This window comes from Melanotaenia boesemani, chromosome 12 (genome assembly GCF_017639745.1).
Source record: "Melanotaenia boesemani isolate fMelBoe1 chromosome 12, fMelBoe1.pri, whole genome shotgun sequence".
In the NCBI taxonomy this organism is placed as follows: Eukaryota; Metazoa; Chordata; class Actinopteri; order Atheriniformes; family Melanotaeniidae; genus Melanotaenia; species Melanotaenia boesemani.
The window spans coordinates 19,878,945-19,906,144 of record NC_055693.1 but is presented as its reverse complement, the minus strand read 5'-3'; the positions used below and the strand labels follow the sequence as shown (position 1 = coordinate 19,906,144).

The 27,200-nt window shown below is 39.3% G+C and overlaps 1 protein-coding gene across 3 annotated transcripts in view; it reads right to left on the bottom strand.

Annotated features, from left to right (window-relative positions):
• The window catches only part of igf2bp2a (insulin-like growth factor 2 mRNA binding protein 2a), a 48,437-nt gene extending 23,967 nt beyond the window's left edge, over nucleotides 1-24,470 (bottom strand). The window contains exons 1-2 of one of the 3 annotated variants that reach the window (XM_042002042.1): nucleotides 24,184-24,470; nucleotides 22,964-23,024 (exon numbers count right to left, since the gene is read on the bottom strand). In XM_042002042.1, coding sequence (XP_041857976.1) covers nucleotides 22,964-23,024; nucleotides 24,184-24,358 — 236 coding nt within the window. In that variant the 5' untranslated portion in view covers nucleotides 24,359-24,470. Of the gene's footprint in view, nucleotides 1-22,531; nucleotides 22,570-22,963; nucleotides 23,025-23,766; nucleotides 23,968-24,183 lie in introns of those variants that run through there. The other 2 variants (XM_042002043.1, XM_042002044.1) reach the window with 2 other exon arrangements.
• Nucleotides 24,471-27,200: the final 2,730 nt, after the last annotated feature.

Sequence of the window (27,200 nt, the reverse complement as noted above, 5' to 3'; positions counted from 1 at the left end):
CACTCACTCATTATTGTCAAATATGCAGAGGAAGCTTCCTAAGGGGACATGTCATGGAAAATGTGACAGTGTCTGCTGACAGTCCTTAAAGGTCTCATTTTCATCGTGCTTGCGGCCTCATGGCTAACCAGGAGGTCACTGCTTTGTCTCCCTTCGCCTGCCCACACAGTAGAGAGGCACCCACAATACATGTCACCCTGCCACATATGCTGTTAGCTGTCTACAACATTCAGTTTTAAGCACAGACATCAGCTGTGTGTCCTGGGGTTATATGTGCAGCTTTATAGCTCAGTTGTAGTATGTGAAGAAGCAAGCTACTGCTAACATCCAGTTTAAATTTGCAATAGCAGTGAACCCAGCGCCCTCGCTCAACTTCTTTTTTCCCAAATCCAAAATGAACTGCAGCAGAAGATATAAACTAAAGTTGATGGTTACTTAATGTTTGCTGAATGTAACCAAGCTTTCTGCTGTTGGGTTGGAGCAGCCTGCCAAGAAAAAATATCTGAGGGTGGCCATGTTCAGTCGAAAAAGCTAATATTTACAGCACCCACCTGTATGAGGTAAGGAGCCATGTCTGTGCACAGGCTTGCATACTAATGGACACATGCATACGGAGCAGTTGAAGGAATTTTAACCTCTGAGCAGGCACACAGAGGGGTGAGAAAGACTTCGCCAGAAGTTTGCAATGTTCCTATAGATGAAGCTCTGACTGTCAAAATAAAAAAATTGTAGCAGTATTGTATATTTCAAACCTGTTTTTTTTTCCTTTTTAGTGTTTTCACACCTACCTCTGTATTTTACCTTTAGATCTATTACTAAATCTACAAGTAAATTGGAGCCATTACTACTGCTGACATCATGTGAGTTTTGAGAACAGAGCTGCATCCATCAGTCATCAGAGACAAAAAATTCTTACAACTAGGAAAACTGATCAATTGCTTTCTTTTAGTTATACAGTATAAAAACTCAGGTACTTCAATCACGAGTTACAGGGATGAGCTGATTAAATAAAAAGCATGTGTGTGTCAATGCAAATGATAAGAGACTTTGAAACTGTACTTCAGGGGTGCCCAAATCTGGTCCTCGAGATCTACTATCCTGCAACTTCTAGAGGCATCCCTTCTTCAACACATCTGAATCAAACGAATGGCTCGTTGCCAGGCCTCTGCAGAGCTGAATGACAATCAGATGAGGGAATTCAGCCACTTGACTCAAGTAAGTTGGAAAAGGGATGCATCTAAAAGTTGCAGGACCAGACTTGGGCACCCCTACTGTACTCCATCTGAGCCAAAGAAGATTTAGACATAAAAACAGCAGCTTAGGAAAAAAATCTACAGCCTAAATTGAATATACAACACAATAAAATTTGTCATACAGGCTGCAATTATCTGTTAAATCTAGAAAGAATGAATGACTAGATAAACTACCATATAAGTGCATCCGTAATTGTGGTGCTCTAATCTCTTAAACTGGATAAATGCACAAATACAAACCAAAATAACATAACTATAAAAAAATGTCCATGTATTGAAACAGACTACTTATCATGTCTTGATGTATCAAACACTGCATTATTACTCCTTCACAGAAAGTTTATTATTGTATACAACTGCAATGAGAAGCTCTCTAAGATGGTACATGAGGGACACTGCAGGTAATTTAAAAAGAACATAATGGTACTAGAGGAGAGGGGGCAATTAGAGATTAGAAAACACAAGGAACTACATCGCTTAACGCCACATCACATCTTCAGCAGACAATCGAAACATACTTTAAAAACCAGATTTAACGATGAGGAGACACTCATGATTTCAGCCCAGATTCACTATAACATCAAAGCATCCAGGATTTAAGAAATGTTGCCATGCAGTTGGATTTTCTTGAAATTCCCACTTGCAAGATAATCGATGTTGGCAGCCTCCAAGCCATCTAAGTTTGGTTTGATTCACATCATGCTTTAGCAATGGATCCTAGATGTGTCATGTCAACAATGACTGCTCCTATTCACTCACTGGATCCATCAACAGTGCCTTATTGATCTGATATTGGTTAAAGTTAACACATTACAGTGATAGACATTATTTTATTCAATTACCTACTTTAAAAAAAGTGTTTTGTTGTTGCGGCTCCACATTTATGTGTATTCGCTTTTTACTGTTGACATCTATTGTATGATGTTGATCCAGTCTTGTAAATTCAAAGAACGTAGTTTCTTGTCAATCTTTTTTTATTTCTTCACTTTTTCCCTCATAAATTAACACATTATTTTGTTACCATTGTCATACAATGTATTCACAGGCAAGTTACCATGGTAATGTGAATCAAGGCAATAGGACTCTCATGAAAGGATGTGATAATACACACTTTTTTGAGTATGAACTGAAAAGTATATGCATTTTTATATTCTTTTTTCTAGTTACATTGATTATATTATGTAATTTTATCAATGAATCTAACATATAAAGTACCAAAATACATAAAGTGATAATTGTTCATACATAAACATGCATGATTGATTCCATAAATATTAAAAGCAGTTCAACCCATCGGAAACGTAGTGTACTTTGCTCCTGAACTGCCCTCACAAAAATCAAAGCCACTCATGTCATTGACACCATAACACAAAGTGTTTGTATTTTCTTTGGGTTCCCTTAACCATGGAGACAACTTTTTTTAACAGAGAAGTAATTAATTAATAATTGTTTTCTTTTTTCCAAGATTCTATCTAATGTGGTCTTGAAAAGCTTTGTTTACACTCTGTGTCTCTGCTCTGTGTGGATGTCAGAGACAGCTCACGAGGCACACTGTCCTGTACCCAGCAGGGAAGCCTCTCTCTGGACAAATAAAAAGACACTGCCAATGTCCTTTCAGCCAGGCTTGTACGAAGCGCACAGCCACACAAAGCTCCCACAAACCTGTCTGCGCTCACACTCAGCCTCAGCAAGAAAGCTCATATCTAATTTGCCAGAATGCTAAAGTTGTTTTTTCTCCATTTACCTGTCATCTTCTGCTCTCCTGCACCCATTTAGCTGTCAACACTCTGACTGACTGGTTCTCAGAGCAATCAGCTCCTATTACAAAGGCCTCATTATTCACACCAACACAGATAAATATTTGCTGCCTACTGTTTTAGAAAAAGAAAATAAGCTTAAAAGAAGAAGAGCAATATTTTTTTTCTCAGAGAAGCAGATTTTTAACAGCTGTCATCCGATTTTCTGACTGTATTCTGCCTGATAAAAAAAGCTTGAAGACCATGCTTGATGACACAACAAACACAGTACGTTTTCATCATTCCGGAAACATTATCAAAAGACTTATTTTTCTCAGAATGAAAGATGATTCAGCCACCATCGCAGACATACTATGCAGATAAAATAGGTAATGAAAACCTCTGCGGTCATAAATCACACCGGAGGCATGTGATTATGCACCTATTACATGCTCATATTACAAATTCAGTTTATATACCGTCTACGCAACACTGATTCTTCTGCTTCTTTTACATGTGAAAGTGCAGTGCTGAGTGCAGCATAATGTGATCATCTAACAATCAGCTACATTTACAGATGTTACTGCATATGTGTGAGCTTCTTTTGCTCTTACAGCTTCAGTCTGGATTTTACAACAGCTGTAACTAACACAGCTTCCAATGTAATACGCTGCTATACAGTTCAGGTGGGTTGGTGAAATAACTCGGTGGTCCTTACACACTGACAACAGACTTGTCTAATCTGAATTAACCCAATTTCTGGTTTGCCTCTTAAGCTCTTAAGCGCCTAAATGCTCTGAAATCTCGAAGAGGAAGCAACAAGTCAACAATACTGCAGAGACCCCTCAACATAGAGGAAGTTCCCCTAGCTTCAAATTCTGCCAGCTCTCCTACTGCATCTCCCTCTCTCTGCTGCTGGATTAGGACACAGCCCAGTCCACTGCTATGTAGTGCTCCTAAGCACTTTTCAAAGACCCATACCCTTTGTTGTGCAACAGAGATAAAAGGATTTGTATGAGAAGTACCCATACATTGTTGTCAGTCAGCCACAAAGATTTGAGTCTCTTTGTCCTCTAAAACTCTGATTAAGCACTCTGAAATAATTTAAATAATTTGTGGTTAAATTATATATTATGAGTGTGCTTTTTATTTTTTTAATTATCATTTTTTGCAAGTATTTTCTAGATGAGTCCTTAAAATTTTTTTTGCACTACTTAGGAGGCTTTTGATCAATTAAATCAAATTATTTTTTTAAATTTTACTAATAATGTTTAGAAATAGCAAACTCCAAAATTCTTCAGTGGAAATGATATTTAAAATACTAATGAATGATTAAATATTTTTATTGTTTTTATTTATGCTTTTTTTTCAAGCCCATCCCCATCCCTGAGTAACACTAAGTAACCCAGGTCTTAAATTAAAATTTGAGCCATGATTCCAGTACTTTTGTTGTTGTTGTTATTTTATTGTATGTACATCTTCAAGATTACTCAAAAACTTAGAAGATCAAGAGCAAACAAATGTTTTTATAATTGTTTGCAGATTTGCATCACTTTCTTTAAAACTGTGAAACAGGTCATGCTTTGGTAAAGGGTTTTATGAAATCATATTTAAACTTGGCATAAACTGTACAACTGTATCGTTAAAAATTAAGAAATTTATTTTCTAAACACTAAATTCCTTAAACAAGAGGGGGAAGGGAAGGAGAAAAGACAACCAATCCTGAATTTACACTAGACTGCACTGAACTTGTAGATTTGAAGCTCCCAAACTATAAATGCTATAAATATGTTGTTTCATGCCGGCTATAAACAAAGACAGCCCAGCAATTAACAGGCTCAAAACTTTTACAACTGTCAGAATTGAAATTGCGTTTTTTGAAAGAAAGCAGTTCAGTGTATATTGACACTGAAAATGGATTCTCATGTCATCAAATGTATATACATAAATCCCTAACAGACCCTTCAATGGACTGACAACCTGTCCAGGGTGTACCCTGCCTCTCGCCTGCTGATTGCTGGGATAGGCTCCAGCTTCCCAGCAACCCTGGATTGGAATAAGTTGTATAGAAAATAGATGGTAAATGGAGTAAGAGATGTCCTTTCCTTTCATGAAGGATGCACCAATGTTTCATGTGCTGAAGGAGACAAGAAAGGAAGCACTGCAGCTCCTTTCCTTAGCAAAACCTACTAAACAAGACAATATCCTCTTCCAGAAATCAACATTTAGTAAAAAATATATCATACAGTATAAGGCAGTAAAGCAAAAATCACCTATAACCAGTGGACACCACCTGTCTGAAAGATAAGGCTAAAGATCTGCTTTGTTTTTTGCTTTTTTCTCTTACAGTTTAGGATGATCATGCAAACTTTAAATATCTTTGGCCACTTTATTTCATAATTCTAATCTATTAATTATTTATTGCTTATTACTTATTTATTATTTCAACAGTCCTACACATCCATAGGTTAATTGCTATTTAATGTATTAAATTGATTGATATCAAATATTTTTTTCTCCTTTTAGCTCCAGCTTTGCTCTACAATAACACCTCCAGCCTCTTTAACTGAATGCTCTGTTAAGCCCACCAGCTAGTTACTGCATCTTATCTTGTTAAACTGTTAATAAGCAGTTTGCTGCTGCAGGTTGGGTACTTTCAGGGCTTAGGGATAACTGCTGCTTCCAGTGAAAATAACACAAGCAATGAGACTTTAAGTTAAGAAATAGTAACTGCTGGTTTGTCACATCATATTTGCTTCCATTGCATTCAACTCTGACTGGACAAATTAAATTGATTAAATCTTCCACTATAAAAAGCTTCACAGTTTAAAAACAAATTGATACAAATGCTTTTTGACTGCACAAAAACCTTTGATTCATCTAAATAATTATAGACAAATATTTTAATTAGTCAAAAAACAATCATATCTGGGACATTTTCACATTCAGTTTTATTAAAATAACAATTTTCCCCAAGGCATTAATTTGTAATACTCAAAAACATCTCCCCCATAAGTCTGCTGGAAAACAAGCATTATATCTGCTTTCTCTATTGTTCCCTAACCACATATTTTTCACATCGATACTGCAGAGTGAACAAAGCTGCTGCTCCACGGTGTTGCTAACTGTCTCATCTCAGTATTTATTGCTCAGGTGCCTGTTTCTGTCTCCCCTTCCAGACCTCTGTGGGCGAGGACTCATCAGAATTCAGCAGGCTTACCTGCCTGCCTGTTTCTTTTCACGTTAGTTTTCAATGTGGCGCCACGACAGAGAAGCACATTCGGCTCGAATGGAAGCCACAGCCTTCCTGTTGACATGTGTCTGCTACCCGCTGTCAACAATCACTCAGCTGGTTAAAAGAAAAATGTAAATAAAGTAACTTGCTTCCTCATCCGTTACTTGGAGTACAAAGTTAATAATTAGTTGGAATTTTAAGAATTTAACTGTGATCCAGTGCCTTAAACTGAGGTTTATTTAAGATGATTCAATAGATTTAAGTTCAGTTTTAGATATACACAGCGTGAGAAACAGCATATGGTAATGCAATATTTGCTTTGAGGAATATGATCCCCATGCATGCTTTTTTCACCACACACAAGCTTACAGATGTGCATCACATCAACACAAGCACATTAAAGGAATAAATAAACTAATAAATATTTACATTGAATTTTCATTTGCATACAGTTGCAGATATAACGTGGTTTTCAGTCCTCAGGTGTAATCTTCACAACTTAATTTTCAGTCAGAGCTACAAAGCCACAGGGTAACACAAAGCACATTTTCCTCCTTCATGACCACTAATTCAATAAAATGAGTATTTTAAAATTGTTTCCTTTGCACGTCTCTGTGGCACAATCCATGTCAATTTAAATGAAAACTGTTGGCACCACCACATCAACTCAACACTGTAGCGTTGCCCTGAACATGCGTTCAGGTACACGTTTGAAATCTAAAGCAGGGATTCACATTTGGTGCAATATGTTCTACGTCCATATCAATACACATTGCACTACACATTTTTCAGCCCAATGAGGCAGAAAACCTCTGCAGAGATGGCCACTATTTGGTTTTCTGTCTTTAACCAAACTTTATTTATAAAGCACTTCTCATACAAAAGTAGCGCAAAGTGCTTTACATGATAAAAAACTAATAAAAAAAAAACCTTCACACATTAAGAGTATAAAATATCAAAGTTCAATAACACACACCTGATCATACTCTCTTTTTCACACACATCATCACACCCACACCCACACAGTAAAAACAACTAGCTTTAAATTCTTAATGTATGCCTTTGGAAATATGCCTTATGTAGCAATGCAAAGTCATTTCTATGAGCTGGATTTAAAAAAGAACACAAATTAAAATTTACATCACAAAGCATAAATTTAACAATAGATTCATGCTGCCTTCTAAGTCCTGTTGTATCCTGCCTGTTCAGCTTGTGGGAGGAGGTGTGAAAAGTTGTGTTTAACCCTGTGCAGAAAACATTTCTGCTTATCATTCAGAAATTAAACAAATATAATGTAATTACAGTGTTTATATCTTAATCTGTCAGAGATGGGAACCACAATCTACAGAGCTGAGCCACAAGTTGCTGAAAAAGAAAAAAAAAAGTACACAGAGAGATGATTCTAGTGGACCTTTGCTGTTCAGTTCTGCGTGGATCAAACGCCTGCCTGCTCCTCCACTCTGCTGCTTCACAAACTGAGGACAGCTGAGTCCCCATCAAGAAACACACAGACAACCTACAGAGAAACAACTCACACATCTAACACCAGCTCTAATGCATAGCTTTCTACAGGCATATGCTGATACTGTGTCTGTTTGTCACACACCTCAGTGCCCGGAGCTATTGACAGGTGGATACCAGCTCATACTGCGGCGGTGCAGTGGTCCGCTGTTAGCTGCTTCTCATGGCCGCTTCTGTTACATTATGTGGAGTTGTGCGGCTTGCTCCTTAGGTCTCATCCTTTAATCTGCTAGCCATGAGGTATTACACTGTAGCTTGAAAGGCTGAGCCCGCCTGCCATAGGTGTAGGTCCCAGCAGGGTTAACTTGCTGCACATACAACGCTCAACTTTATTCAAGCCCTCAAACTGTTTGCCCGCCTGCCTTCCTCTCCTTCTGTCTGCTTGTCGTCTCTCATCGTCCCTCTCTCTTCCCATCTCGCTCCCTCTGGAGAGCCTGCTTTACTTGTTCACACTCACCCGCATCCCCCGCCTCCCCCGTCTGCAGGGAAGTTCCAGTTACAGAATAAAAATAATGTACGGTAACGAGCAGGAGGCGAGTGGAGAATCATCCTCTGAGAGACAGAAATGTTGGCAAGTCTGGTCAATGGGAACATATTTCCAAACGCACCCCTGCCAGTCACAGCTGCTGTCACTGAGGAGTCCTGGCCCTCCAAACAGCAGCAGAGCGAACCATTTGGAAACACCGAGACACACACAGTGTTTCTCAGGAATCACAGCCAAGCCAATAGTGCAAAAGCTATTTAGTTTAATTTGCTTGTTTTACAATTCAGTTTCACTTTCATTTCAGAGAAATTAAGAAAATTATACTTGTTTCTTTCCCTTTTTCCTTTCTGCATTTTAACTGCTTTTTTTCCTGCATTTGTTTGTAGTGTATTTCTGTTGTATTTTCTATTTAAAAATATACTTTAATATTGATACAAATTAAGGTTTTAACTAACTGAATATCCATTATAAAAGTAACTATTTATATGCCACGTTCATTTACTAAATATTAAGTGTCCAGAGCTGTAAAAAAATTACTTTAGAATTTATTATGAAAACTTTTGATTAAACAAAAAATCAATAAAATAATCAGCAGATGAGCTGATAATAAATGTCCAGTAATACTGAGTAATGCCTCACTACATTTATAATGATCTAGCAGAATAACAATATCAATTAAAATCTCACTGACAAGAAGCGATTTGCCTGGCTTTTTCAAGAGCCAATTTAAACATCTTAACCATGAAATATTTGGGGGAAAAAAAGATGAACAGTTTTACACAAGTGTAGCAAAGTAAATAAAGTGCCGTAACTCCAATAAGCCATCAAGAGTTTAAGAAGGCAGTGGGATTATGTATATAGGACAAACTTATGTAGGTTGGGGGTTGGAGGGTGTGTGTGTGTGTGTGTGTGTGTGTGTGTGTGTGTGTGTGAGAGAGAGTTTACGCGGAGGGGCGGGGGGGATGGCAGGACTAACAGGTTTAAGGTTAAAATTGCATTAACAGGCAGTTCTGAGCAGGGGGTGAGTGTAGAGTGGTATCAATGTGTGTGGAAACAAGCAACTCATTCTTGCCATCCCTGGTGTCCTCACTGCCATTTGTAGGAGAGCACTTTTTTCATCGTGGTTATGGCTCTACAAATGGGTGGAGTCAAATAGATAAAAGCATTAAAGCATTAATTAGCTCCGATGCATTAATTACATTATAGTGCTCCTCCCAAAACCCTTAGATCATCTTGTGTCATGTGACTTGCAAGTGGCTGAAGTGGCATTATCCCTGTCTGACTTTAATCCTGCAGCTAAAACGGCTCCAGATCCCGACCTACTCTGTGAAATGAGGCAGGGGGCTATGGACAGGAAGTGGACAGGAGAGGGTTCAGAGCGGTGTGTGTGTGTGTGTGTGTGCGTGTGTGCGCGTGTGTGTGTGTGTCAGCGAGCGGAGGATGGAGGCTGCCTGTGTGTTGTGTGGGAATGTAGACTAATTCAATAATCTGAGCTGCTCACAGGGATGTCAGTCCTGATCAATATGCGATAAATACCTGAGTAAATATCCTGAGTTGACATCGATATCTCAAGTTAGGAGTCTGACCTCAGCAGAAACAAGCATGTGGAAATGCTCATTGTGTGGACAGCATTTAAACTGAGAACAAAGGCAAAGGAGGGTTATTGAAGATTGTGGAAAAGCTGGGGAGGTTTGTTTTTGCAGCCTTTATATGATTAGAAGTAAAAAAAATATATATACATCAATAACACACACAAAAGCAAACACCAGAACTTCTCAGGGTTGAAACACTAGTGAGATTCCCGTTGCCACTGAAATTTAGCAAGGAAGCCTAAAGGAAAACTACTTAGCAAATTTGCTGAAGGACGAGCGTAAGTTTAAAAAAAAAGTATCCGCACATTGCCCAGCACCAAGTGAGTGGCAATCAAAAGATTAATCACACTGACAAAAAATACCTAATTTGGGAGGAAGGGCCTTTGAGGATTCAGTCCACTTACTGAACAAGTATTTCTAGCCCCTCTCAAGCTGGCAACACTCCTCCACAGAAACACCAAAACAAATCTGCAAGCATTTACAGGCCAGCTGCTTTTATCATTCCTAACAGAAAACATGAGGCTGGTTCACCTCTGTAACAAACACTCTAAGTTGAAGAGGTTATAAGGCATGTAAGCAGTCCTGAAAGCCCAACAGCCACCGATATGAGCATGTCACATACTCAAAATGGTAATAAAGTCACTGTCCCTTGTCATATTGACCTCATCGTGGGTGTAACAAGTGCAGTAGTGAATCATTTATTTAAAAAAAAAAAAAACAGCTCTTAAATGAGAGCTGTTTGCTATTTGAGTCTTGAGCTGTGAGTTGAAGGATACACATCTTTGATAATGTGCACTAATGCTATAAATGCTCTACAAATGCCTGAGGTGGGTGTGCATCCATCAAAGGGTGCAGCCATTACCACTGAAAAGAGAAAGAACAAACACAAGTCCTGTCGGATTAACAAAATGTATCCAAGTGCAGCACATCTGATGCATCATCTTCAGCAGCTCCACATCTCCACTGCTGTCTATCTGATCTCAAAATGGTCTTTGAAGCTTGTCATTTTACGTCTCTATAATTTATTATCCCATAACGTCAAAGGACCGGAAACGGGGCAGCCTGGAGTCAATCCTCACACCACTTGAAACAAAACCATCTCAACTACCATCTCTGAAATGGACTGCTGCTTTCCACTTAGGCAATGGCAGGGACACAGACACTATACACACACACACACACTAATGTAATGACATCGATACATGTGCACATGCATACACACAAACATCTACTGTACTGTTGAAGAATCCAAATAGTGATAACTACAACTCTACTAAGAATAAACTGTGTGTCTCTGATACAGTATCAGCTGGGACAGCTCACATTCAGCTTACAGTACATAACATACAGTTGTACGCTATTTACACCCCCGTATGCTAACACACAGCAGGCTTCATTCTGCACTGCCTCTCTGTGCCAGGCAGGAGAGGTGACGTTGCGGGCTGGAGGTGGGAGGCAGTGAGAAACAATAATGCACGCCATCTATCTAGGTGGTACGCTGGCACAACACATGCACATGTGAGAATAAGGGGGGAGGATAGAATGAAGACAGGCACAAGCGCTGCAGTGGAAAGGCATTGTGGCAGTCCCTGGAGCAAGGGGGTGAACTGCAGCTGCATTTTCTGCAATTCACTCTCAGAAAGAATGAAAATTACCTGAGCCATCACAGGGTGGACATGTTAGGCAAAAAAAAATAAATAAATAATTGGCAGCAATGTGCATCAAGGTAACCTCCCCCTTCACAGGAACGCACGCATGGCTGCCCCAGCATCAAATATTTATTAACCTGGTGAGCTGAAGATGCCTGCAATTTTTTCCTTTAGGTTCTTCAAGCCCGCTCTGCTATAGACACACTCTTCAATTTTATTTGTGTATTTGTCAGTGTGTGCTGTATTTAACCTAACAGGAACAGACAATTCATCAGTCAGTGTCATAATTTGGTTGTTTGCTTGCGTGAGAAAGAGGTGTCGCGTTGCTGACTGGGCAAGCATCGTGTTTGCACCTGCTCAAGATCGACGGCTAAAAGGCTTTCAAGATTTCCATGCTAAACACACACACACCCAATTGCATGGTATCCTAGCAACTTGCCAATACATTTTGTCAGTTTTGCATTGTATTTCACTCATTAATAGAATGCTATAAAAATGGAATCTTGGCAGCTTAAAAACCTCTGAAGTGATAAACAACAGTACTTCTGATGTACAGTATGGAACCACTTCCGCAGCAGCTAGTGCACCCATGGGGAATCCTGAGTGGAACCTGTCTTACGATTGAACACTTCATGATAAAATATTTTGCTCCTCCTGGGAAATACTGCCATGGGTCAGCAACATGACAACTGCCTTTTTTACATTTTGCTGTATTTGTGCAGCTTTGCAGCAACTCTAGGAAAATCTTCTCCTCCCCTGCCCGCAGCCTGATGTTTATTGGGGGAAAAATCTTGAGCGCACTCCCATTGAGTCACCACTTTTCCCCCTACAACTTTCTATTCTTCTCCTCTTGTCTTTCCTTCACTTCCTCCACTGTCTGTCTTTCTCATACAGTACATGCTCTGTCTTTCTCTCCTAAAGCGACTGACTGGGTATTGGCATGTGCTGGGTCACTTGGCAGGAAGACAGATGGAGTTGTCCTACTCTCCAGCACCTGCCTGGCCCACATTGCCCAGCTCATCTCTGCACTCAGCAAATCAGAGTCAGGATCAGGCACAGCTGCGTAAAACAACAGGCTTTATGGCATATCACAACTACCAAATACAAAACAGCACTTCTGCTGAAACTACGGGAGAGCCTGTGAGCGCTGCCACAGCTCAGGGCTGGAACATGCAGGAATGTTAAGAATATTGTGGCCCTGAGTGCAAAAACATAACAACATTACAGACGAAACAAAACACAATGACATGTCACGAAACAAAAGAGAAGACACAACTTAGAAAAGCATTGAAAAAACTATAAGGAACAGCTTGTAAAAATGTAACAACAACAACAACAAAAAAAAAACTCACATAAAAACCGCAATAAACGTGAAAACAAGACAACATAGCAGACACAAACATTTCATAAAACATTTTTAAAAACTTTGGCAAAACAAAATAGAATGAAAAAATTGTTATAATATGAAGGGAAACAGACTAAGTCTATGGTTGTAGTGTTTGCTGAAATTTCTAAAAATTTTCTCTACGTATTTTTAAACAGTTTTGTTTTTATATTTTCTGATTTGTTGTAGTGTTACATGTAATAGAAAATCTGTGCATATTTTTTGTTTCTTTTTTCCTTTTTTAACCTCATACTTGATGCTTGAGTAGATTTTTTTTATATTATCCTTGAGATTTCAATTATCCAGTAAACCCAGAGTTTTATCCAAAAACTTTCTGTTCAAGCTGTGAGTAAAAGATCTAGAGTGTGTTCATCCTACGCAATGTTCAACCGGCATGAGGAAGATTAGAGGGCAGAATGTATTCCTTATTATTAATAGGCACATAACTGAATGTAGGTTTAAGTATCTTTAATAATCTCAAGAATCGAGTAAGCACAGGGGTAAACATAAGATGAGAAGGTTGTCTTGCATTCTAAGATAAACTCAGCAAAGGGGACAAAAAATGAGATCATGTGTCAGTAAAAGGGTGATAAATGGTCGATGTGATAACACGCATGATTTCAAAATTTACTTCTAACCAGCAACCATCTGTCTGGCTGTTTGTGAGCAGACCACTTACACCCTGCTGAGACAGGAACCTCGCAGCCTCACACAGCCAGCCAGCGATCCTCACCGGTTGGGGAAGAAATGCTGCCCTCTATCAGCAATGTTCATCTCTCCCCACGCAGGAGCAGAAACACACGATCGGACGCACACGCTGAGAAGAAAAGCATAAGCATGCGTGTGTTCATCTTGCACTCGGAAGTCCTTTCCGTGTCTTCCTCTTCCGTCAGAGACAGAGGAAGCACAATGGTCAGACTGTGCTGCAGGTTGTGTGTAGATGACTTGTTCTGTTAGCGGTGGTGAGGGCCCCAGCTTCCGCTGCATACATATGGAAAAGGATGGAAATGTGGGTTTGTGAATAAGAGGGGTCACATAAGGGCTACCGCTGTGACATAGATGGACAGCCCATTCAGCACCTTCGCTGCTGCACTCGTGGAAAGAAAATGACCACTTGAAGGCTTCTGTGAAACAACAGCTTTACTGAAGCACTTTTATTCAGACACCTCGCTAGGTTGTATATTCACTGTCATATAAAATCAGCACTCTGACCACTGCACCGCCCATAACGGGAGCCACCGACACACGGCTGGACTCTAGTCTGCGGACTGCAGCTGTGAGCGGTGGACAGACAGAATACTTCTGGGAGCAGATGGAAATTACATGACTGACAAAGTGACAGAAGTTCACACCAAACTTAACCTATAATCATACAACTGTGACAGATACAGGGTGACATGAGGGCTGAGGTGGATGGGATGAGATGGGGGTGTGTGGGGGGGGGGGGTTACACTTGCATGGAGAACTGAAAAGCCTTCATCATTCAAGCTCTCTTTCTTTAACTCAGGAAACCCCTTAAAACTGGTTGCCAAGGGAACATGGAGAATTTAACCTGGAACAGTTGGAACTGAATACAGTGCGACCTGTAAACACACAAGGACACACACTCCCACGAGCACAATGACACAGCTCCGCTCCAACATCAGGATGCTGTAAATGTCAGAAGACCACCGTCTCACTATCTTTCGACATTTGCTGCTTCATAAAAAACTGACATCAAAATACTGTGATATCAAAAGATCCTCCTGCTGCACAGATCACTCTGTTAAAATGATCTTTGAATATTTTCGTCTCCTATACACAATATCTGGTTGTTCCTGACACTAAATGAGGGTTTTGAATATTATGAAGGGAGCGACCCCACTGGGACACAAATTCTCTGCACTCTATGCTTTATATTAAAGTACAAAAAAAATAAAAGGTATAACAACACTTTCTAAGTTCCCTATTTTTCTTTAGGACAAGACTGTCTGATTTGAATGTTGTAGGAGGCATTTAGCGATGTGATATGCTGAGATCAATTTGGCACATCGCTTTGCTTTTCTCACTGTGCCAGGAAGCCATTCTCTTGACTGCAAAAGCCTGTGAGAAGAGGAGCTGCCTCTCCTTGTACCGCATGCTGTTGTCCTGTAGTTTTAAAGTTTGTGCTCACAGTTTCCCGAGGCTGATGGAAACAAAGTATGCCAACACTACTGACACCATATTCTGTACAATTTACTGAATGCAGATCAGCTGGTGCAGTTAGTGCTATGCTTTTAAACAAGAGCCATGTTCAGTCAGAAGTACTTTTTGTCACTGCCCACATAAGCCAAATGTTACAACAAGCAATACTATCTGCTAAGGAGAGTTTGCCAATAGTTGCTTGCTGTCAATGGCAATATCTTTGACTGCAGTTTCTAACAATATGTTTAACTGCAGATGTGGGTTCCTTCTCTATATGTTTAACATATATTTAAAGAACTATTGCACACTGATTTAAACCTATCACAAAATGTGGGTGCACTCAAACTCTGCAAGTCTGAATGACAATGAACAGTGATCATCTAGCGTCTTCTCTAGAATATTTTTGTGGTGTCTCCTTATCTCATTGTGGGCATTCTGAATCACTTTGCAGTTGGTTTGCATGTCTTCATGGTTACTTTAAAAACCTTTTGTAGTCTAGCCATTTAGTCTTTCTAGAAAGTAATTATTTTATTATTATTATGTTAGTGACAACTTTTCATTTTACTAAGCATTTGTACTTTGTTCTGTTTTTTTTTTGAAGTTTCCATTATTACATGTGTGCCATGGAGGTTTGAGTCCTTGGGTCCTTGAACCACATTCTGCCAGGCTCTGTGTAAGCCAGCTACTCATCACTCTCCGATAAAAGGCTGTCAATTCCAGGAGGAATTGGTCCCACTGCAGGGTCCAGCCTGTGGCCCCATTTCTGCTTTAAAAGCAAGATAAGAGACAGAGAGACATCTGAAGAGCAAAGGTCCGATGGAGGAGATTAAGGTGTCCATTTGGACTGATGGAGGCCATCAGTGTTCCCAGAACACGGCTCTTTGGCCAGCGGCTCAGAGCCTGTCTGCCCCTGGCTCGCCCAGTGTCAAAACACCGGTTGGCTACTTGGGCGTTTTCACCTGTTCAAAAAGCGTCAGAGCTATTAGGTTGTCCCAGCGCTGCAGTTTTTATGGTGATGATATGGGCCAAGGACAGGGTCTGCCTGCATGAGAAATGCCACCTGCTGTGCGCCTCAGCTGTCCACCCTTCCATGGACACCACACCCTTGTGGGCCCACCAAGAGAACCAGCACACGGAGGAACATTCAATTTTTTCAGTCTCTCCAGCCTTATTTCTACATGACTATACTATTCTCATTCTGCACAGGGAAAACAGACTAAGTGACAGAGGGAGGCTGAAAGGAGGGGAAAGATGGAGCAGCTGTTGCACCTTCAAATTACTTCCCCAAAAGGGAAGTTAGGTACAAACTGTAAGATTCATAATTGTGATTTATAACTCATTAAATATTCACATCCAGAGCATTTAAGATTGCAGAAATTCATCAAACTATCCTTAGCAAAACAACATCTTCAAACATCTGCTCATAACAATGATGATGATGGTGGTCACACTTGTCTTTGCACAATTAAACTACACTGTCTGGCCGGGGAAAAAAAGTCGCCTGCAAAAAGAAAAAGTCTCACGCACATTCGCTGTGGCATTGTTTCGATAAGCTTCTGCAATGTCACAAGATTTATATCCATCCAGGGTTGCATTCATTTTTCGCCACGATCTTGTATTGATGATGGGAGAGTCTGATCACTGCACAAAGCCTTCTCCAGCACAACCCAAAGATTCTCAATGGGTTTCAGGTCTGGACTCTGTTGTGACCAATCCATGTGTGAAAATGATGTCTCATGCTCTCTGAATCACTCTTTCACAATTTGAGCCTGATTAGTCCTGACATCCCTGACATCTTGGAATATGCTCGTGCCATCAGGAAAGAATAAATCCATTGATAGAATAACCTGATCATTCAGTATATTCAGGTATCAGCTGACCTCATTCTTTGAGCAAATAATGTTGCTGAACCTAGACCTAACCAACTGCAGCAACCCCAGATCATAGACTGCCCCCACAGGTTTGTACAGTAGGCACTATGCATGATTGCTGCATCACTTCATCTGCCTCTTTTCTTACCCTGATGCTCGCATCACTATGGAACAGGGTGAATCTGGATTCATCAGAACACATGGCCGTCTTCCATTGCTTCAGAGTCCAATCTTTATGCTCCCTAGAAAATTGAAGCTTTTTTCTCCAGTTATCCTCACTGATTAGTGGCTTTCTTGTGGCTGCTGTGCATGGAAATATTCTTACTTTCATTATTAAACATAGCCCTGAGTTCTACTGTTGTTTTTCTTTTATTTGATTTCAGCAGACATTTAAATGATTACTGATCAGAGGTAGGACACTGGCGGTTGTCACTACAGAGTAAAGTTCACAGTTCTGACAGCCGGCGGAGCTCCTTCCCTCAGGCTGTTAAAACTGTGAACTCTACCCTGTAGTGACAACTGCCAGTGTCCTACCTTCTGCTGGACAACACTGTCCTTTCCTCATGTCACTTTAACAAGGTTTATATTTTGCACTACTACTTACATTTCAAATATTGTACATATACATATATATATATACATATTGTCAGTCTTTATAGCATGCACATTACTGCACAATCATGGCACTGTGGCTTATTATATTTATATTTATTATCTTTTTAGTTTATTACCATGTTGTTGTTTTTGTTATTTTACTAGTGGTAAATGGGTGTGCACAGCCTAGGATGCATGCACGACTGCATTTCACTGCCATCTTATATGTGCCTGTGACAAATAAACAACTTAAAACTTGAAACTTGATCACAATCATTCATGATTTTTTTCTGACCACATTTCCTCCTCAAAGACGACGGTTCCCCACTATCTTTCCAGTTTTTAATAATGCGTTGGACAATTCTTAACACAATTTTAGCAGTTTGTACAATCTCCTTAGATATTTTCTCTGCTTGATGCCAGTCATTTGATCCTTCTTAAACAGACTAATATCTTGTCCTCAGTCATGAAATGTGTCTTTTCACATAGTTGTTTAAGAAATGAGAAGTTACTCATTGCATCAATTGGGGTTAAATAACTTGTTGCCACCTGCAAGATAATCGCCCATGCAGTAATTATCCAATAGGAGGCTAATACCTATTTGCTTAGTTAAATCCAGGTGGTGACTTCTTGTCTTTTTGGCCAGGACAGACAAATGTGACAACGAGCCCTGGGTAAGTTAGACACGACTTTCCAAGCATGATAAAATAGTGCCAAAACACAACTTTTTTCTTATTTTCCTAAACAAATTAAAGCTGACTACAGTAAGCCAATGATAATTTATTGTTGGGAACAAATTCTCTACCAGGCAATTTAAAAAAAAGATGGCTTCAGAAGCTCAAGGAGGTTTCATGGCTCTCATAACTAATCAATGGGGATTTATTTTGCTTCCATCGTAGTCTGTCTTTCCATTTGTATAATCATTCAGAGATAAGAAATTGCAGTAGGTGATGTGAACTGGATAGATCACAAATAAAATTACAGGCAGAAGAATCATTCCCCTCATCTCCTATCTGGGTGAGACTGGCAGTGACAGAGCTGATCAGCGATTGCTACTACTACTGTGTAATTCTAATTCAGGTGAAAACTTTCCATGTGGTGAACAGTCCTGTTCTATTCTTATTTGAAGTGTATTTTTGTTGCTTTGTCAGACACTAAGTCATCAAGTCAGAGAAATCCTCCTCATTCCAGCCACACCTCTTGCACCTCCTCACTGCTGAGAGTCGTCTCACTGATTATTTAAATCCCGGTTGTAATGAGTGTAATGCTACAGTAACATATTAGTCATGCAACAGGTTGCAGTAGAATGTGAATAACAGCTTCCGGAGAAGTGAATCTCTTCAGATGCTGCTGTGGTATACATGTGAGTGTTGTTTTAAAAAGAAAAAAAAAGGTGTTTCTAACTCTTGGGGAGCTCCAACTGCGATCTCATGAGTCTGATAGACAAACAATGAATTTACAATTCTCTCACATCTGATTCTCATATCTCCCTTAAGCTATGTGCTCTCTTGCACCAGAAAGTATGTTATCAATTCAGGAGAAAAGACTTTCACAAAAAAAAGTAAATAACTGCTAAATAAATTCAGCAGAGTTTGAGAAAAGTTGGAATTTAAATCCAGTTACCTGAACGCACAAAACCCAAAAGCTTTTGGCTGATTCATCAGGAATAAACGGCTACTTTTTTCCACCAGTGCCAAGAAAGAACAACCTAATTTACTACTTACTTTCACAACTCAGTCTGATTAAATTATAAACGGGTATGTAACATTTAGCATAGTTTCTTTTTCACCACTTATGAGTCAAAAGTAGGAAACAGAAGATAGTGTAAGATAAAAAAAAAATCAGCACTAGAGCTTCTAATGGCAGAAAGTGATGAGAGACACCAAAGCAGATGAATTTGTGGGATTCCTCCTCAAACACAGGTGAGGGGAGGCTGCAGCGGATGTGGCTCCTGCTGTCACTCCGGACAAAACCAGAGCCTGAACTGGAGAGCTTCCCCTTCAACCAGGATCAACTGGGGAGTATTAATGGATTCAAAGTGGATCAACTGATGGCTATCGTGTTTCGCTGTTTTGCCTCAGCACACACTAACAAGCCAACACACACATCTGCATGGGCAACACTGTGGTGCAATGCAGATGTTTACACCCATGTCTTGGTTTATTTTCATTTCTAGGAATAATAAATAGGAAGAAGGGGGGAAACTGAATCTAATATGTCTTCTTAAAATAAATAGTTAACTGACCACTTTATTTTCAAGAACAGAGAACAGCTATGTGTTCTCATACAGCTTCGTGGAACGAAGCTCAAGTTAGTACTCAATTTCAAGTTTATCACTTTTTCATTTAACTGTGTTTTCCCTTCAAGTTAAGTCAGAGATAATAAGGAGAAACTCTGGTTTGCCATTATTAGCTGTTAAGCAAGAAAACAAACTTTTATGCTTTGAAGGCAGGCAGCTTTAATCGTGCTTATCCCACATCAACACCATTTTGCTCCGTATTGATAACAGATTAGTGATCAGGCTCACAGAAAGAGTGTTTTTGTCCCTGTATTGGATAGTCAAGCAACACTGCACGTCATTCATGTAGCACCAATATCAATTAAGTCACACTATGTTTCCTTATGTGATGCAGTAAGCTTGACACAAAAAGCTACCAGTTTCTCTGATTTCTTGTGTAATTATGAGCTACAGTTTTGTTGTTTTTTTTTTTTAAAAAAAGGTTCTACAGCAAAATTCCAATAAATACTTGTAAATTTAAGCAAACTAGTTTTATTGTCTTGTATCATTTTAATTCTTCCAGTTAAAATTAGATTATATTAATGATGTAATAATCATTTGTGTAATATTTCTCATAAAACTTCTGCAAAAGCTATAATTTCTTAATTTCTTTTATGGTTTCTGTTGTATTAATTCTTTACACAAATTAAAAATCTACAGTTACATGCTCAAGCTCAAGTTATGACAATGACTTTAAATGCACCAGAAATATAATGTCAAGGTAAAGTTCACTTAGTTAAAAAATAATAATTTAATATCTAGTAACAGATGTCCTTGCTCTATGGTTACACTATTTTATTTTTTTCTACTTTTTGAAATCTCTATTATTAAATCAGTCTTAAATAATCAAAACATCATTGTAATTTTAAAAAACTTTCTAAGGCTAATAATGTGCAATTAATTATGTAGTATTTTCTGATATAAGATTATTTAAAACCTTTTACTAGTAAAATCAAAAAGCTTATTTGTGTTGTAAAAATATTGGTTTCTCTGATGCAATTAGAATATAAACAGAAAATATGTCACTAAGAACTGATGTTTAAAATTATACGACATCAAACTGTATAAATTAACACCTTAAAACCACATTTACAAAGGCCTTCACACACGCACACACAAACTCAAACTCTAACAAAGTGCTACTGCAAAACACAGCATTATAACCTGGCTGCTTTTTAATATCTTTATAAACAGAGATATTTAAACAGTGAATGCAAATCCACCCATTTGCACACACTGCACAGCAAAACAAGATGTATAAACAAACAGCAAACAGCAGCTGAAACTACAGCATCCTCACAGGCCTGAAGATGACACAAAAAGCACACACTGCTTCCAAAATCAGCAAACACAATCTGCTGATTACTTTACTCCTCAAGCCCTGTTTAACAATGCATTCGTTACAATTACAATACATTTTAAAACAAACCTATTTTTAAGCTATTATTTAATTTTAAGACTTATCAAAAAGAAATAAATAAAATTAGAGTAACATAAGGCTGGATTATTTAATATATCATGTTTGCCTTAATATAGCTGATAAAAAATTTAAATATGTTTAATAGATTAGCATTAGCCAAACCTCAACACGTTATATTAATTAAATCTCACAGTGCAGGATCAAGATATGGATTTGAGTCTTAAAAGATTAAATCAGTGTTAACGCTTCTTCCATTAAAGCTCTAAACCAATACATGCAACCTTTTAGAAGGTTTCTGAATTAAAATACTTTTCTCAGCGTGGCAAAATAATTGTTAAGACCTCTGATTATTCAGTTTTACGGTGGCTCTGTGTTTTTTAAAAAATGAACACCTGTACGTTTCGTAAGCTGCTCTCCTATAGACCTCGCAGACATGGCGAAGATTTCGCTTTAAGGCCTTTTTTTCCCCAGAACACGCTTGCAGGTCCAGTAGCTGCACACACACTGCCGATTGGACACATGCAGGGAGTCACATGTACTGTATGGACATTTGCTCTATCTTGATTCCGCCTATAGCCGTGCAGTGTGCAGGGCCATCATGGCAGCCATTATGAGGCTCTCCAGCATTTCCATGGCCTACGTGCACATTAACTGAGGGGAGTGGCGCAGGCTTTTACACCATGTAGCGCCTTCCAGCTTACAAAACACCTTCACAACGAGCCGTAAAGCTAGGAAAAACGCTGCAGCTCGATCACTGGGTATTTAAAACATAAATAATATTCCCTACAGGGTTGCACAGCGAAAAAAAAAGCAAAAATATGAAAGAAAGGGCTGTAGTGCAGGAAAGTGTAGCCTGCACAAGAGGGGGAGGACTACTATGTAAGGGAGCACATGAAGTAGGGGTCACGTGTTCTTCCACAAGGGTTTTGAATATTTACCTTTTTGTCACGCAATAGATTTTGTTCCCATAGGACAAGGTACTGTTGCAAGAAAAATAAACTGGATCTGTATGTGTCGAGTGCTGCGTTATCTGCAACAAACGACATATTTTACATGGCGTTACGTAAAGGTAAATTCTATTTTTTAATGGTATTAAAAAGCATTAAAACATATTCCCTCCCCTATTTGTAAACTGCATGGACAAGCTGATAAGGTGTACCTGGTTGTGGAGTTGAGGACGAATCTATAGATTTGCTTTCCTGCACACACACTATGTCTTTCACATCTTTCAGCACACGGTGTACAGTAACCAGAGGCGCATTGATTAAAAGGCAACTCGTCCTGCACCCCAAATGTTTAAAGTTAGTACTGAAACCTAACTTCGCCAACAAAAAAACATGGCTAAAACTACCTTGCGGGAGAGATAGTTTTCATAAATGCGTATTAGTCCCGTTAAAAGTTGGTTTTCATTCAATGTGACAATTTCATTTAAGAAACTGCTATAACACGTATGCGCCATGTGTGTGTCCACAGTGGGATAGGCCTCGCTGCAAATCACGCGATATGGCAGCAGCCACCGTGTTTTCTGCGGATGTTGGGACTAAACTGTTTCTTTACCGCTTTCGTGCTTTTGTTTGCCCCCCACACAATTTCAACTTTCACCGCCAACCAACAACACAACAAGAGCCTGGCAGAAATCACCCACAGCACCGAGAAAAGAAGGAAATCTGCTTGCTATATTTCACAGCGGAAGCCTACAGGTCACACAGTCTGCCATGGGGCACAACACAGTATAGCCTTGTAGAATGAGTGTGTGAGTGTGTGTGTCAGATTGTGGGCCTACCTTAGTTTTTTGGGAACAGAGTAGTCTACCTCTATCACCTTTCCATGTAATTCAACTTTACCTGTAGGGGCGAAAATTGATAGTGTAACGTTAGCTGTGTGTCATAACAGTAACAATGCACGCTGGTAGGCCTACACACCAACACTTTGAATCACTTCACCAAGTAGGTGCGTCTCCATTCAAACAGACATCCCCTGAAAAAGTACTCTGTACGGGCGCGTTGCGTGCACGGTGGCGTACAAAGTGTACATGTTTACATTAATACAACCTCAGTGTCACATTTTGTTGGTGACAATTGGGGTTATCGGCGTCAAAAATTAAGCATGATGTTATATAGTGTGGGGGAAATGGGCAGCCATGCTTTCCACTCCCACAACCCTCTCACACAGTGCAATGAGGGATATTTTTCTGCTATCAGTAAAGAATGCAACATCAAAGAGGAGATGGTTTGAAAGAAGAATGACTTGTACTCTTTCTGTTGTAGGTAGGTGCCTCTTATTTGTCGGTGTTGACCCAGGCGAGTAGTGAATTTGAAGCACTCCTCCGCGAGGCTTGAACACGGCTTTTCGTTACTATTATGAGTGGCCTGGCGCAGCACGGAATTAGCGTCTCACCTCGTCCCCCTCGGCTACCTGTTTATGAGCTCTTTCCTCTGGACCCCCGTGACCCACCTCCAAGACACCTCGTAAAAACATAGCCAGACATCAGATGAACACGGATCTGACAAGTTTTCTGAGCTCGCGTCGCTCTGCTCGCTTCAATAAAATCAAGATAAAAAATAAGTGAAAAATAATTATGCCTACCCGAACCATCAGACCATCCCATACATTCCAGCGGGTGATTGCAAAGTAGCGCACCGCACCATCGGAATCTCCAAAATATAGGTTATTGTGTACGTTAATTGCGTTACGACGGGCCGTGTTTTCTTGAAGCAAACAGGCACTAAATCCCCGAGTGTGTCCTGTGATCGATAATTTAGCCTATCCAATTTATGTTGGAGCGTGCATGACTGAGCGTTCACATCAACTCTGATGGCACACGATCGCAAACACTGTCCCGAGCAAAAGAGAGAGAAAAAAAGAAGAAAAGAAAAAGGACACCAACAATGATTAATATTTCACATTTCGGACACTTTGACGTATTGTGTTCTTGCAGTTTAACTCGCTGGGAATTTTTTTTTCTGTCAGCAGCAGCATCACTTATCAAATCCACACACTTACCAGAAAGAGTCTCTATAGCCTTTATGGCCGAGTTCTGATCGGGGAAGTCCACAAAAGCATAGCCGGTTTTCAACAGAACCTGCTCGGCCACTGGAAGCTTCCTCTCCCCAAAGAGCTGCTTCAAGTCCTCGACAGTGACCGAAGGACTTAAATTCCCAACATATAGTTTGTTCATGATCTGAAAGGAAAAATCTCGAAAGGCTGTCAGATCTTATAGTGTGAGTGGCAGAGAAGTAGAACAAAAAATAAAAATAACAATAAAAAATAGGGGGGGAAAAAGATGATTAAAAAAAAAAAAAAGCGCAGCAAACACCGCCCAGCCTATTACTAAGCTAAATAAGCGACCCCCCAGTACCAACTCTGGCTCTGGTCAAACTCTTTCAACAGGGACTGGGGGCAGAGAAAAAAGTGTCGTTACGACGCTACTCCGGAGCCAACAAGCGCCGCCTCTAAATAAAATCTCCCTTAAAAATCACAAGAAAAAAATGTTTGGAGGTGCATGTGGGATCACTGCTGCTTGTCCATCGTGGAAAGTGCAGCGGGGTATGGAAGTGGCATGATGATCACTGCGTGCATTCAGCAAAGGGATGGGCTTAAAGGAGGCAGAGGGGTTATTTCATCAAATCATAATAAGGGCCGTAGCTGCATGAGCCCCTCCAGGATGGCAGTGGGGAGGTGAAAGAGCTACTGTGTGGAAAATAAAGTCGTTGTTACCTTACTTGTCGAATCAAACTGTATCACTAATCCCCTCAGTTTGCTTTTTTTATTTTTTATTTTTTATTTATGAGCGACGCAAGAATATGGATTTATGGAGAGCTGCAAGCAAAGGGACCCATTCACTGCAGTGAACACCTGTTTGAGGTATTAAATTGTAATAATAACGGAGATGCCTTTGATTTTATTATTTGTCTTCAATCTTAGGCAAAACTGAACTGAAAAAGAAAATACACATTAAAGAAACTGTAATTACATACAGAAAGTGAAACTACACTGCCACCCTTGCATAACATCTCCATTTAGAGATAATTGTGAAATTTATCATTCTCCTCGTGAAAGCCTCTAAATCTTTTTTACGCACTGTTGTTAACGTTTAGGACGCTTTCTTTTTTAAAGTAGAAAAATAAAATAAAACAATAATAACAAAAATGGATTAAATATTTATTTACTATTTTTATTTGTATTTTTTTTATGCTGATGTTAAGAAATGAGGGGATTCCTGACCCTTATTTAAGGTGGAAATGTGGAGGTAACCCCCTTTTGTACAGTGACGCTTGCGTAAGGGTGCGCAATTGGGTGTGTTTGGGAGGAAGCATTGTTAAGGCGGATTTCAGAAAAAGCTAAAATGTCAACACATGGCAGTGGCTGCAGAGTTCACGCATAGACGTGTAGTCTTAAACCTACATTAGTTACAAAGGGGAGGAGCCTTTGCCTACAGCAATTGAAGTTTTTTACATGTGACTCTCCTGAGCTTTGGAACATTACTGCCACCCCACTGTAGTGCAGTGAGTGCCAGCAGCAGGAGTGACCAGACCTTCTCTCTTGCTCACGTCAGTGTGTGAGAGGAATGTCCAAACTGTGGCCTATTTACAAAACAGCCCTTTTAGTTACTTTCCTGATGTCATGCACTCATAGTTGTTATCAAGTAGTTTCTGTAGCCCTTTAACAATCATCAAACTGGCTCATACAATTCAAACTGCAGAAAGTCATTGTATATTTGTTGACAGTGCTTCATATTGGAATTGACCATAAAAAAGATCCAATTACTGCATTTAACTTTAACCTACTTCCTTTTGCATTTCTATGTAAACATTTTAAAGAATGCATTTGGATGCTCTCACACTGTATGTTCTGCGTAATTAGGTCAGTGTGCTGACATGTCGTGCAACCACGAAACATGACTTCCACAATGCTGTATTTGCAGACAGAAAACTGCTACACAGTCAGAGAGACACGCACATATATGTAGACTTGTGGTAGAACATGTAAATAACTATAGTTTCCAAGGGTCAGCTGAATGATCAGATGTTACTCTTCATTAAATTAGTCTTTGTAGAAAACTTCGAATAACATATTCACAATATACTTTATTTTTATATGATATATACCTTTATCTCAAGCTTGAATTTACTCTCAGTTAAGTTTTTAAATTGCAGTGCTCCTCTCATGGGAATCAGTGTTACTCAACAAAACATTTTCATTAAATTACATTTAAAAGCTGAAATAAATTTATAAGAAATGATGAGAAATATCCACAGTTCCTCATAGCTAGTTTTTTTCTGTGTTGTATTATTTGCTAAGATTAAATACAGTTAACTGCCCTCCCTCCGTTTGTGTAATAACAAAAGTGTAAACAGCATTGCAGCAGCAGATACAGTCATGATTTAAAATTCAATTAATTTCTTTTAAGCTGTAAATGAAAAATAACATTATTTCTTAATGATAATGGGCTGATATAATAAAGTTTGGACAAGTGAAACTAAAATGATCCACATGGTTTTATATCACCACATAATAAACCTAAAAATAATTTTTAAAAGTCAATGTGTAAAGTGACTCTTTGAGTAAGGGTCCATCCTGGTTGCTGCTCCTCGGTGACCAGCAGGGGTAGATGTTGGACTCCAGTGTCCTGCAGACATGCATCTCAAGCCTCACCATGGGGTTGGTGTTACCTTGCAGAGGCTAGACAAAATTAATTTGATTTCAGCAAGGTTGTTTAGCTGAATTCTCTTGAATTCACATTTATTTATGCTTAAAAGACCATCAACAGCACCAAAAAAAACACAATTTAACCCAAATTGTCACATTAAATCTCATTTTTACTGTTTACAAGGTCATTTAATTTGTATTACATTGCATTTTCAGTGAAAGATACCTCTTTATAACAGCTGTGCTTCAATCCAGGAACCAATTATAAAACATAAGTGTTAGCGTGTTCATATTTAATACTGAATATGCATGATTCTTTTGACATTATCTTTATTTGAAAATTAAATGAAAAATCTCAGAGGGGAAAAAAG